General features: G+C 42.3%; 1 protein-coding gene across 2 annotated transcripts in view; it reads left to right on the top strand.

The window, feature by feature from the left end:
* Window positions 1-13,937, top strand: part of VPS35L (VPS35 endosomal protein sorting factor like) — a 128,649-nt gene that overhangs the window by 14,679 nt on the left and 100,033 nt on the right. For both annotated transcript variants that reach the window (XM_082600412.1, XM_082600413.1), the window contains exons 5-8: window positions 205-229; window positions 2,881-2,957; window positions 6,792-6,920; window positions 12,629-12,713. In XM_082600412.1, coding sequence (XP_082456538.1) covers window positions 205-229; window positions 2,881-2,957; window positions 6,792-6,920; window positions 12,629-12,713 — 316 coding nt within the window. The remainder of the gene's footprint in view (window positions 1-204; window positions 230-2,880; window positions 2,958-6,791; window positions 6,921-12,628; window positions 12,714-13,937) is intronic.

Below are 13,937 nucleotides of genomic sequence, written 5' to 3'. Positions count from 1 at the left end.
AGAAATTTGAATCTCTAGTAGTTTCTAGTGAGCTGTATTTTCTTCCTTTGAATAAATATTTGTTTTTCATTTAGATAAATAAGTGGCTTAGTTGGAAAATGATGGATCATGTTGTCTTAGTGCTGCTTGAACAATAAGTAAAGTTTTTGTCACAGGGTCCAGCAAGTTTTAAAAAATATTAACATATATTTTTTGTCTCTGCAGAATCTTTTTATGGGATCTGAAAAAGGTGAGTTTTTGCTGTTGTTACTGTTTTGATGGGGAATTCTCCCATTACCTTCAATATAATTTTCCAAAGGAAAAAAACATCCAATCCTGATGTTTAATTCAATTGAAGCTCTTATTTCCTAGATTATGTATAGACTTAGTAGAATCAAAATACATATTTAGATGACGAATGAAAAAAAAAAAAAAGACCAAAGAGTTTACTAGGAGGAAAACAGAAACTCAGTGCTTGATTTTGGAATTACAGAGCAGTAGTCTCCCGTCTGTGTGCCTCCTCACTGGCTGGGAAATGGTTGCAATTCTCCTTTTTACAGATCCTTTCCTTTGCCTTAAGTCTTTATCCCTTGTGCAAACACAGATGCACTGGTGAGGGGAGTCAAACACTCAGTCTTATCAGCCACTGGTCTCTGAATACGGCAGTTCTCAATTTCTTGTGCCAAGACACAGTCTGGACCAGGATGTCTCAAACTAGCTGTTCAGCAGAGTCACCTGAGGAATATATGTGTGTGTGTGTGTGTGTGTGTGTGTGTGTGTGTGTGTGTGTGTGTGTGTATTTCATAAAAATACAGACCACTGGGCCCCACTCCACTTATTGAATTAATCTTGAGGAAGGGGACCCAGGAATTCCGTTTTTGAAGCTCCTGGGTGATTATGAAGCCACTGTCTTAGATCCTATATCATTGGGGTGCAGAGGAACACAGCCGTGGTTTATGTGCAAATCGCTGGCGTGGCAGCTGCAACTCTCCTCGTTCTCTGCAGGTTGAGGCAGCACATTAGAAATCAAGAGAGTCGGAGCACCTTTGTTATGGGCATAACTTTGACCCCAAACCATAAAAAAGTAAATCATAGCATTGCATATCTGCCAGTTTGGAGAGGTCAGAAAGTGACGATATCACTTGCTGGTGAGAATGTAGAGCAACAGGAATGCTCACGTGCTTCTGGTGGGGGTGTAAAATGACACAACCACTGTGTAAAGCACTTTTGCATTATCTGCTCAAATTGAAGATGGGCCAACCCTTTGACCTAGCAGTTCCACTATTAGGATATACCCTAGATCGGAAATTGGCAAACTATATCCTGGAGGCCAAATCTGGCCCACTGTTTGATTTTGTAAATAGTCTTATTGGAACACAGCCATGCCGGTTTGTTTACATATTGTCTATGGCTGCTTTTGTGCTCTAATGGCAGAGTTGAGTAGTTGTGACAGAGACTGTATGACTCACAAAACCTAAAATACTTATACATGGCCTTTTATAGAACGCATTTTTTCAGCTCTGCCCAAATCCATGTTTCTTAAAGTGTGGTCCAAGGACCAGCAGCATTGATGTCACCGGGGGCTCATTAGAAATGCAGAGTCTCAGGCCCTGCCAGACCTAGTAAAAATCAGAATCTGCATGTTAACACATCCTTAAGTGATTCCTGTAAAAGTTTGAGAAACTACCCTGAAGAAATGCATGCATATATGAACCAGGAGACATGCACAGAAATGTTTATAGCGTATTGTTCATAGTAACCCAAAGCAGGATACAACCCAAGCATCCACTGACGGTAGAATAAGAAATAAACTGTGATGTAGTCACACAATGGAAAATACTAACCAGTGGTGAAAATGTGTGAGCTACAGCTTTATGCAATGACAGGGGTAAACTTCATGAACTAAAGTCAGTGGTGAATGAAAGAAGCAAGACAGTGTACAATCTGGGTGGTAGCTACAAAGGTTTTATAATTATCTGTTAAAACGTACATATATGCATGTTCTGTACTATATTTCAAAATGAAGGGAAAAGTAGAAGTAAGGTAAAAAAAATCAAATTATTTGGAAACTTCTTAATTTTAGTAGTTGTTAGTAATTAAATAATTGTACCATGCTCTCAGCTGATCCCAGACAAATCTGTGGGTTAACACCAGAGCTAAGAAAGCAGTGCCTTAAAAGAGTAAACTCTAGTTCCTGAGAGTGAGTTTGGTAGGCAGGAGCAAGGAAACCTCTGGTCTAGAACAGAAACACCCCTAAGATGGAGAAAGTGTTCTGAAACAGGAGGCTCTGGGGGGCAGCAGCCAGCTGGCCAGAGAGCCCTGTCCTGTGACCGGCCCGTGGCCTGGAGTCCTTCCCTTCTCTCCCCGCCAGTCCCTGCTGATGGGAAGAGTTGTGCTGACGGATGATGGAGGGAGGCTCACTAGTCCTTGTTTGCTTGAAGAGACGGCTTTGAAGCCCTAGTGTTTCCACCTCTGGACAGACAGTGGGATTGTTGTTTTGTTAGTTGTTAGTACCACAGTTCTGCACTGTGAATATGAGCCTGAGAGGGCCTTTTGTTTGTGGAAAACAATTAAATGATGGATTTTTGGCATCCTTATCTGGACCGCTTTTCTTTAGGAATAAACAAATGATTCAGTGAAAAGTTTGTAAATATCAAATGTCGCAGAACCTTTTTGAGGCTGGCCCACTGCACTCCCACGGGCAGCTCCTAAGCAGAAATGTTTCTGATGAAACTTTGGTTACGTAAGGAAGTTGCTTTCAAACTCTCAGGGAGTTTTCTGTAATGAAGTTTTTCCCCAGCCTCTTTATTCATGATGAAGTGTAGAGTGAAAGGTGCCTTCCTTTGGGGGTATTGGTGACAGAGGAAAGCCACCTGTGTGACATGAATCCATTCTGTTTAGGCAAAGCTGGGACTGCCGTATCCGCAATGTCGGAGAAGGTTCGGACCAGGCTGGAGGAGCTGGATGATTTTGAGGAGGTGAGCAAGTCAGTTGTTGAATCCAGGGAGGGGCGGGGCTTCCCGTGCTTCTGCCAGGTGAGGTCAGCCTCGGTGGCTGCTCTCTGATTAATTCTCGAGCTGCGCATTGTGTTCAGTCCTCCTGAGGCACCAACTGATCGAGGGAAAGATGCCAGTGGCGCGGCTGGCCAAGCTCACAGGAGCCTTCCTTGGGCTGGTTTTCTGAAGGCGTTTTTCTCACTGTGATGCTTGAGCAAACCCCGGGTGTCTGGGGACAGGGCTTAACTGTGAAAGCCAACGGCAGCCATCTCCCGGGAAGCCGCCTCCTATAGTGTAAAACGGTCATGCCTGCTGCAGAGGCTGTGCATGGTCGCTCAGCTGCTGAACTCTTTCAATTAGCCTGCACGTGCTTTTAAAGAACATGACTCTTGGGCTTCCCTGGTGGCGCAATGGTTGAGAGTCCGCCTGCCGATGCAGGGGACGCAGGTTCGTGCCCCGGTCCGGGAGGATCGCACATGCCGCGGAGCAGCTGGGCCCGTGAGCCATGGCCGCTGAGCCTGCGCGTCCAGAGCCTGTGCTCCGCAACGGGAGAGGCCACAGCAGTGAGAGGCCTGCGTACCGCAAAAAAAAAAAAAAGAACATGACTCTTGCCAACTCATAAAAATTAGTAAATTTAATGTATAAATCCAGATTGCTGACTTCTCTTAAATTCCACCTAACTGTGGGCTCGCATTCTTGCATTTAACCTGGGTGTGTACTGTCCAGGTTGCATGGTCCTCCCTGGCCCAGTTCACTCATAAACATTACTAGCCTGGCCCCTGGAGACGGTGAGTTTGCATCCTCTGGACTATCATTTAGAGAGGCAGCATAGAATGGGGGTTAAGAGGGCAAACTCAGGAGCCAGACTGCCTGGGCTTGAATCCTGGCTCTACTGTGTTTGGTAATTCTGTAGTTTGGGACAAGGTGCTTAAGAGCTTGAGCTCTGTGCCTCAGTTTACTCATCTGTAAAGTGGGGGTGCTACCTAGTACCTGCCTCTTAGGGTAATTACAGGGGCTTACATGAGTTAATGTATGTAAAGTGCTTAGACCAGCACCCAGCACATGGTACATGCTTTGCAAGTGTTAGCTGCTGTCACCGTCACCATGCTGAGTCTAGAGGCCTTAGCTTGACTGCTTATTAACAGGGTGCCCTTGGGCATTCATCTTCCTATACCCATTTCCTCATCTGTAAAATGGGGATAAAAAATATAGTTCTGTAGGCTGAATGGGAACGCTTTGAAATCCACAGAGGTCCATATAATGGCAGTTGCCATTGCTCTGTCCTGCATCTTGCCCCAGTTTCAGGGTCCTTCCAGCTCTAAGACCAGAGTTGTTAGTGCTCAGCAGAGTCTAATAGTCAAATATTTTATTTTCCAATTCAGAAATGACATTTTGAATTAGAGTGCCTGAGAGCCTCAGTCTGCATGTCATCAGTCAACCTTGGCTGGTAGGAAGGGAATTGCTAAGGGTTTTATCAAAGCTCTTTTGTCTGTTGAGTATCTGAGTCACTTGAGCTGGCTTACACGGAAAATAAGGACTGTATTGAAGGATACTGGGGCACTACCCTGAACCCAAAGGCACAGTGGCCTGGAACCAGGAACTGAAAAACCACCCAGAACCCCAGGAGCTGTCCTCTGTGTCTCTTGCTTCTGTGTAGCCTCCAGACTCTAGTTCTCCTTTTTTTTTTTTTTTTCTACAGACTGGTTTCCTTGCTTCCCCCGGCTCACAGGAGCACATGACTGCCCCATGGCTTCCAGGTTAACAGAGCATATTAGTCAGGATAAGACCAGGTTGTGCTGTGGTAACAAGTGAACCCCCATATCTCAGTGGCGTAATATAAGAAAGGTTTATTTCTTCCTCACATGACTCGTCCAGTGTAGGTGACAGACATACCACCATCTGCTGCCGTCTCAACATATGGCTCCAGGGTTGTCACAGCAGAGCTGAAGAAAGGGTCACTTTTCAATGCCTCAGCCCAGAGGGGACACATGCCACTCTATTCACCACCCATTTGCCCAAACTAATCACTTGGCTCCTCCTACGGCAGAGGGGCAGGGAGGATCCTATCTCACAGTTCAAGTGACCAGTTGGGATCAGTTCAGATTTCCTGAACCTCCTACTTGTACTCCTTTAATAAAGAGTTCTTCCAGCAATCCCACTCCTGGGCATATATCCAGAGAAAACTCTAACTCGAAAAGATACATACACCCCAGTGTTCATAGCAGCACTATTTACAAAAGCCAAGGCATGGAAGCAACTTAAATGTCCAACAGATGAATGGATAATGACAATGTGGTGTATTTATACAATGGCATATTACTCAGCCATAATAAAGAATGAAATAATGCCATTTGCAGCAACATGGATGGACCTAGAGATTATCATACTAAGTGAAGTAAGTCAGAGAAAGACAAATATCATATGATATCATTTATATGTGGAATCTAAAATATGATACAAATGAACTTATTTACAAAATAGAAACAGGCTCCAGACATAGAAAACAAACTTATGGTTACGAAAGGGGAAAGGGCAGGAGGATAAATTAGGAGTTTGGGGTTAACACATACACACTGCTATATATAAAATAGAAAAACAGCAAGGGCCTACCGTATAGCACAGGAAACTATACTCAATATCTTGTAATAAACTATAATGGAAAAGAATATGAAAAAGAGTATATATATGTATAACTGAATTACTTTGTTATACATCAGAAACTAACACAACATTGTAAATTAACTATACTTCAATTAAAAAAAAAAAGAGTTCTTTACTTTGGATTCCAGGCAACATTCATATAAAAAAGATTTGGTTCCTGGTCTCCTCATGTGGGTTAGCATGACCCTCACTCCTGTGAGCTGTGCAATCAGCATCTTAGCAGTAGGCAAGGATTAGTGAGCATGTACTGTGTGCCAGGTGGTGCCAGGTCTTTACATATGTTATACTATTTCATCCATGTGATGACCTTGCCCTCTTCTGCCATGGGTTTTTGCTGGGTCTGCTCTCTGTCCTGAATGCTCTCTCCCTGGTCTAGTTAACAACCCTCCATTGCCTAGTTAACACATGTACACCACTGAGAGTTTGTCTCAAGCATCACTTCCTCCAGGAAACCATTCTTGACCACCATTCTAGAGTCCATTCTGAGATGAACCTTTCCCCCAACATTTGAATATCCCTGAAATTGGACTGTGTCTCTCAATTGGTGCATGTCCGTGATCGACATTTTTTCTTCCTTAGTGGTACGTAAAACAGTTGTGCTTCTTAAAACGGGCACCTCAGGTTCAGAGAACTATGATATGTGTCTTTGTAGAATTGTTTCCCCGAGCATTTGTCTCAGTTTGTATTAATGTCCATCTTGTCCTCTGTACCTTAAACTCCATTAGTGCTGAAACAATGTCTTTTTGCTCACCTTTGTATCTGGGGCATCTGGTATACCGTACTTGCCTGGCACACAATACCCCCCATTGACTATTTGTTGAATAAGGTAAGTCCTGTTATCACTGTTCACAGAAGAGACTCAGGGAGGAAAGCAGCTCACCTAGAATCAAATGGTTAGAATGTGGCTCAGCTGGGAGTGGGCTCAGGTCTGACTTGTGTTCAAGCCCAGTTTTTCAATCACTGCCCTCAGCCGTCTTTGCAGAAAACTCAAAGAACCTCTTTGATTACAAGACAGAACTATCAATCCTGGTCAGGATATGAGGAAAACTTAGAGACCAAAACTCAGCTAATACTCAGTATTGTTCATGGGGGCGAGGGGGGAGTCCAACAATGTTTTTTCTTCTGTGCCTGTATCTTTCTGCTTTCTGCCCACAGGGATCCCAAAAGGAGCTGTTGAATTTGACTCAACAGGATTATGTGAACCGCATAGAAGAGCTCAACCAGTCGCTGAAGGACGCCTGGGCCTCGGACCAGAAAGTGAAGGCTCTAAAAATAGTCATCCAGGTCAGGTCGAGTGATTTTTTTTTTTTTCCCCAGAATTTCCTTTGTAAAACTCCTTTGTGGATAATTAAGGTTTTCAGAGGCCTGCCTTCAGGGTCTTACCCTAATTTTTTCATCTGTTCTATTTTCACGTACTTCCTGTGAAAGGCCATAATTATGAATCAGTGTTTTTATGAGATGGCTAATCCCAGGGCCACCATGTGCAGCTGCGTAAGTTGTGCACTGTGCAGTTCCAGGAAATTCACCCTAGATTACAGAATTACTGATGTCCCCCCTGGGTTGTGCAGTTCATTGGCCCTGTTACATCACCTGACACATTTATGATTTGTGTAGACTAAAGATGGATCAACTGTCTTTTGGGTTTCCTTGACCAGATTTTCTTTGTATCTTTGGAACTAACGGTTGTGTGTCCCTGATATATGCATTTTGGGGTCATGTTCTGCATAATGATGTGACAAAGAAAATGTATATACAGTGTTAAGAGAGGTATGTTTGTTGAATCCTCTTTGTTGATGAATTTGTTAATCCATGACAACTCTTGGATCACAAGAGCAAGTTCCACAGGGAAAACAGCTTATTCTGTTTCTTGACTCAAGATCATCCTGTCTTGTCAAAACATGCTCAGAAGTACACTGTAAAAGGAATAATGTAAGCATTATGCTTTTCAGAGCAGAGTTAATAGAGAATTTCTGAACAGCCATTTTCGTTCAGAAGGACAGGATTTCATTCTTGTTTATTGTCATGGGAATGTGACATTTGTTTTCTTACTCTGGGAGTCTTTACACTGGGTACTTGAAGTCTTTTAAGATGACACTTTGTATGGCAGGTGCTATTTTTTTTGGTGTTCATGACAGAGGCAAACCCAAGCCCTTTTCCCTTCCATCACTGTTGTTAGTTGACAAAGCAAATACTCTGAAGAAGGGTTCTCTCATCCTGCAGGCATGTGATGGAGGCTGCTTGCTGAGTGGCTCAAGTGAGAGAATATCTAAACTAATAAGAACGTCTTCAAAATATTTTTGTTGGCAACATCTCTCCAGAGTATTGTGGTATAGAACTGTGACTTCTAAGAGTTTTACATCTGGAGGAGATTTGATTCATGTCTTCCCAAAGAAAATAATCATGAAACTGTTTAATTAACTCCACATCCAGCTAATAGTAACTATTTGACTTTCAATACTTTAAAGACTGCCTCCTTTATCCAGAAAAGCTAGTCAAGGTACAGAATATGGAGAAATGAGCAGTTTCCCTTTTTGCTCTGCAGTAAAGTTTTACTTTGTTTTGTTTTTTCAGCTTTATTGAGGATATTTTACATGTCCTAAAATCCACCATTGTATGTGTACAATTCAGTGATGTTTTTAGTAAGTTTACAGAGTTGCCCAGCGATTACACAATCCAGTTTTAGAACATTTTCATAGCCACTGCCCACACCCCCCGCCCCACCCCCTGCCCAAATTCCCTCAAGTCTGTTAGCACTCAAACCCTGCTGCCACTTTCAGCCTTAGAAAACCCACCAATCTGCTTTCTGACTCTAGGAATTTGCCTTTCCTGGACGTTTCATGTACATGGGGTCACTCATTATGTCATCTTTTGCATCTGGCTTCTTTCACTTACCGTGTTTTTGAGGTTCATCCCTGTTGTAATATCAGTACTCTGTACCTTTTTTCTGCTGAATAGTGTACCACTGCATGCATAACCACATGTTACTTATCCATTAACAAGTTGATAGACATTTAAGTTGTTTCCACTCTGGCCATTATGAATAATGCCGCTGTTCACAATTGCATACAAGTCTTTCTATGGACGTATATTTTCATTTTTCTTGGATAGATTCCTAGAAGTGGAATTGCTAAGTCATATGGTAAGTTTATGTTTAACTTTTTGAGAAACGGCCAAATTGCTTTCCAAAATGGCCGCACCATTTGCATTCCCACCAGCAATGTATGAGGGTTCCAGTTCCTCTATATCTTATCGATCACTCGTTTCGTTATTGTCCATCTTTTTGATTATAGCCGTCTGAGTGGGTGTGAAGTGGTACCTCATCGTGGTTTTAATCTGCATATCCCTACTGACTAATGATGTTGAGCATCTTTTCATATGTTTATTGGCCGTTTTTGTATCTTATTTAGTGAACTGTCTATTCAAGACTTGCCCATTTAAAAAATCAGGTTGTTTGTCTTCTTGTTGAGTTGTAATAATTCTTTATCCTTGATATGAGTTCTTTATCAAATACATGATCTACTTGTATTTTCTCCTAGTCTGTGGCTTGTCTTTTCATTTTCATAATGGTATCTTTTGAAGTGTAGGAGTTTTTAATTTTAATGAAGTCCAGTTTATCAGTTTTCTCCTTTTTGGCTCATGCTTTTGGAGTTGTATCTAGGAACTCTTTGCATAACCCAGGGTTGTGAGAATTTCTTCCTATGTTTTATTCTAGAAGCTTTATAGTTTTAGCTCTTACATCTAGGTTATATGATCCATTTTGAATTATTTTTTTTGTATGTATGGTGTGTCTAAGTTTATTTTTTTCCATATGGATATCCAGTTGTCTCAGCAGCATTTGCTGAAAACGCTTGTCTTGGCACCTTTGTCAAAAGTCAATTGGCCATAAAAGTAAGGGTTTATTTCTGAACTCTCAATTCTATTCCATGGATCTATAGGTATGTCCTTATGCCAGTACCACACTTGATTACTATAGCTTTATGGTAAGTTTTGAAACTAGGTAGTATAAGTCTCTTAACTTTGTTCTTCTTTTTCAGAATTGTTTTGGCTCTTCTGGGTCCTTTGCATTTCCATATGAATTTTAGGATCAGCTTATCAATTTCTACCAAAAAAAAAAAAAAAAAAACCTTTGGGATTTTGATAGGGATTGTACTGACCCTACAGATCAGTTGGAGAGATTTGCCATCTGAAGCAGAGTTAATCTACTGATGCATAAATTATGTATCATTCATTCTGTTGATGGGCATTTGGTTCTTTTCTTTTTCCTTTTTTCATCATTATGAACGATGTTGCTGTGAACGCTGGTCACGTCTGCTGGTGACCATATAAAGTGTTTCTCTAGATGAAGGCCCATACCTAAAAGTGGAATTGCTCGGTGTAGGATGTGTGCCTTGTCTGCTTTTCCAGACAATGCCAAGTTATTTTCCGCCGTAGTTGTGCCAGCCTGCACTGTAGTAGCAGTGGGAGTGTGAGTCTGTGCTGTTCAGTGGCCTACCAACATTTGGAATGAGCAGATTTTCTATTTTAATTTTTCCAATTTAGGAGGTAATAACATCATATTTTATTGTGGTTTTAATTTGCAATTCCCTGATTTTAATAAGATTGAGCATCTTTTCATATGTTTATTGGCCATTGGGGTTTCCTTTTCTGTAAAATGCCTTTTGTTGATTCCTTTTGCTCATCTTTCCATTATGTTATTTGTACCTTTCTTACTGATTTTTAGGATTTAAAAAATATATATTGTGGGCAGTAATTGTCCTCTGATTAATTAGCCTGCTTCCCTCCTTTCCTGTCTTCCTTCTATCCATCCATCTGGTCATACTTTCTTATACTGAACCATAGATTATCTTTTAATTTGTCCATTTGCTTTGGTTCAAATTTTTGGTTTTTAATTCCAACTTAATTTTAGGAACTGCTAGTTTCCTTCTAGAATATTGCTAATTGGAAACAAATGAAAAGCATTCTTTTAGTATTTTTTCCGCAGTGTTAATAAATTCAATAGCAAGTATTTTAGGCAGAGTAATTTATCAGTTCGTTGCTCAGGAAATGTTTATAACAATGGTTCTCAACCTTGGCTGCACATTAGAATCACTTGGGAGCTTTAAGAAATCCTGATGTCCAAGCTGCACCCCAGACCAGCTTAATCAGAATCTCTGAGAGTGGGATCCAGGCACTGTTATTTTACAAAGCTTCCCAGGTGATTCCGAAGCTGAGAACCCTTGGTTTGTAGAATGCTCATTTCATTCAGAATGTGGTACAGATTGTGGATCTCAGGAACCCATGTGTCCTGGGCTTGTTTCAGTGTAGCAGTTACCTGGGGCCCTTGTTGAAAATACTGATTGTGGAGCAGGGAATCTGTTTTTTTAACACATACCCTGGGGTGCCTGATTTTTATTGGTTTAGGAAACTGCACCAAAGCTTTACAAAAAACTGTGGAATCTTCAAAATAGTGATTTAAAAGGTAACTTCAATTTATGACATTATTATGATTTTAACTTTGGATTAAAAATTTTTTTCTGCTTCCTATTGTCTTTATAAAATACATGTTCTGTGACACCAGCTTGGGAGACAAATCAATGCACAGGTGTTGGGAAACGCCAGCTGTGTTTAATTTGAAATCTTCTGTTTGAATTCTCTCTCCCTTTCACCTCACCAGTGGGCAGTAACCCATCTGTGAGGGGCTCTGGGTAGGAACTCAGGAGATGTCACATCCCTAGGAACCAAGAGCTGTGTATTGTAAACAGTCTCTAGGATTCAGAACTGTTTGTTTTTTCCAAGCCCTGAGATCTCATGGGGTAATTGTTTAAGTTGGAGCTCTCATAAAGGGCATGTGAAAAACACAAAGCCAAGGTGTCAGGAAATGGAGTTCTGTGTACATCCAAATGCCACATTTGGTGTCATTGCCATTGTTTTAACAGCTTACATTCCCCTCACCTCCAATCCCCAAATAACATTTGGGCTAATAGAGGATGTTTTACAAATTAGACACATTGTTTACTTTTAGTTACATAATGCTAAGGAGAAACTTGATGAATGTAATAATTTAGATATTGTGTAACAAAGCCAAACTGAAAACACATGTCAGCCTACATCTTGATAGGATGAACTTTCTAGCCATTCTGTGCACATCGGAAGCGCATACATATGAAAGGACCCTTTCTAAATGTCCAAATAGTTTTTTTTTAACGTGACATTTTTCCTGTCTGATAAAATATGGCAAGGTTATCTAGTTCCTTATCCAGACTTATGAATGTGCAAAGATTTCAGGGCATTACTTCTAGTTCTTCAAAGTAGAGAGAGATTTTTGTTTCTGATTATACAAGATGACTTCATCTGGGGTGTTCGGGGCCACGTTGTGCGGCTGCCATCTTCCATTATGAGTCCTGAACACGTCGATGGCCCTCTGGCGTGAGTGGTGGCAGAGGGATTGAGGAATTCCCTGCAAAGCCAAAATGTTCCTGGCTTGCAGAGCACAGTTCCAGAGAAACACGTAACTCTTTGAAGCTTGTCACGTTTCCTTTTAGAAGGAAATTTAAGAGTGAGTATAAATAATAGGTGCTAGTTTAAGAGACCCTGGAGATTTGCCTATGGGGTCATTTCATAGAAAAGAACATTTAAGAATCAAGACCATTCTGAAATAAACCAGAGGAGGCAATGCTGAAAAGATGGAGTCACCTGCAGGGACGCTGGTTGACTTCTCTGGTGACCGAGTGCTGACCCTAGTTCAGACCCTCTGGATAAGATTCCTGAGTCGTGGCTTTCCTGAGGGAGGTGATGGTGCCTTTCATTAAGAGGCTCTCTTGTGAGCAGAGTTGACTCCCTTTGTCAAAAGCACGGTGGTTTTGCTTGTCATTATACCTCCAGTGACTAGCACCAGGCCTGGCACATGGTATATACTTGCACTTGTTTGTGGAGATCCTTAATTTTCCAGGCCTGGAGTGTTCCAACCCAGTCAGACATGACAGTGACTTTTCTTTCCTCTTCTCTTTTTCTAGTGTTCAAAGCTTCTTTCGGACACAAGCGTTATTCAGTTCTACCCAAGCAAATTTGTCCTTATCACCGACATACTCGATACATTTGGTAAGTACTAGTTTTATTCATCTCACATCTAAGAAGTACGTTTGTTTTGCCAGAAGTTGGATGGTAGAGTTGCTTTAAACTGGGTTCTGCTGTGGTTTAAATTGCTAGGTAAGTCACGAGGGAGACCAAAACTCCCACCCCTACCCTTGCTCCCCTGCTCTAATGAGGGGAGCAAGGGTGCGGGTGCTGTTTTTGAAAGAATTTTAAATTGTGTGTTTCTAACCTTCTGATAGGCTAGCGAGGCGAGTGAGCGAAGCAAGGTGGGCTGGGGAGCACACGTCTTACACAGACCAGCCTCGGTCCATCGCCAGCAGGCTCATGGCATCTGGAACTCACTTTGTTCAGAACTGAACCTGGCATCTCCTCCCAGCCCTTCCCCACCCGCGCTGGGTTTCTGTCTCAGGGGATGGCGACACCGTGTACCCCCATGCCCACACTGGAAATCTGAGTCTTCTCCCCTGTGCCCCATGTCCAGCCCGTCACCAGGTTCTTCAATTCACCCTCCTCAATCTCTCCCCAGTGTGTCCATTTTTCTGTCTTCTCTGTTAAAACCTTAGTCCAAGCCCCTGTTCTCTGCCCCATGGATGATGGCTGCAGCTCCTATGAGGTCTTCCTGCATCACTGTGGCTGCCCCTCGTCCCGCACTCCACCCCTCAAGCCGAACGATCTTCGGGAGTGCAGCAGAGAGGTTTAGACTGAAGAGATTAACCAGGAGCCCCTTGGAGGAACAGGAGGTCTCCATGCTGCTTGGTGATGGTCAGTGGCCAGAACATCACGCCATTAGCAGTTTGCCCAAATCGTGCAGCCTGTAGGCTGTACATGGCGTTCATCCTACAGAGAGGTGTCCTGCAAGAACTAGGAGACAGTCATCTTCTGAGAACCGAACACATAGGGGGTCGGAACAGACCTTTGCTGTCTTGCCGAGGAAGGACCGATGGGCTCCCAACCTGGCAAGTCTTGTCTGTGACCCATTGAAAGGTCAAATGTGTCAGAAAATGAAATGTCATTCAGAGAGACCCATTTATTTCTGTGCAGGAGACCGGGGACCTGAGTGTATTAGCTAGAATAAGTGATAGAAAACCTAACTCATTCATTTCCTCTTGGAAAAGGGGGGAGTATTTATTGGCTTATGTTGAAAAGGCCAGGGGTAGTTTCTGGCTTCAGGTATAGCTGGATTCAGGAACTCAAACAGTATCTTCAGGACCTTGGCTTTTTCTAGTACTT

Source organism: Mesoplodon mirus (assembly GCF_964341445.2).
Source record: "Mesoplodon mirus genome assembly, chromosome: 15".
Taxonomy (NCBI): domain Eukaryota; kingdom Metazoa; phylum Chordata; class Mammalia; order Artiodactyla; family Ziphiidae; genus Mesoplodon; species Mesoplodon mirus.
Note: the sequence above shows the minus strand (reverse complement) of the source record. Positions and strands in the feature narration are given on the sequence as shown.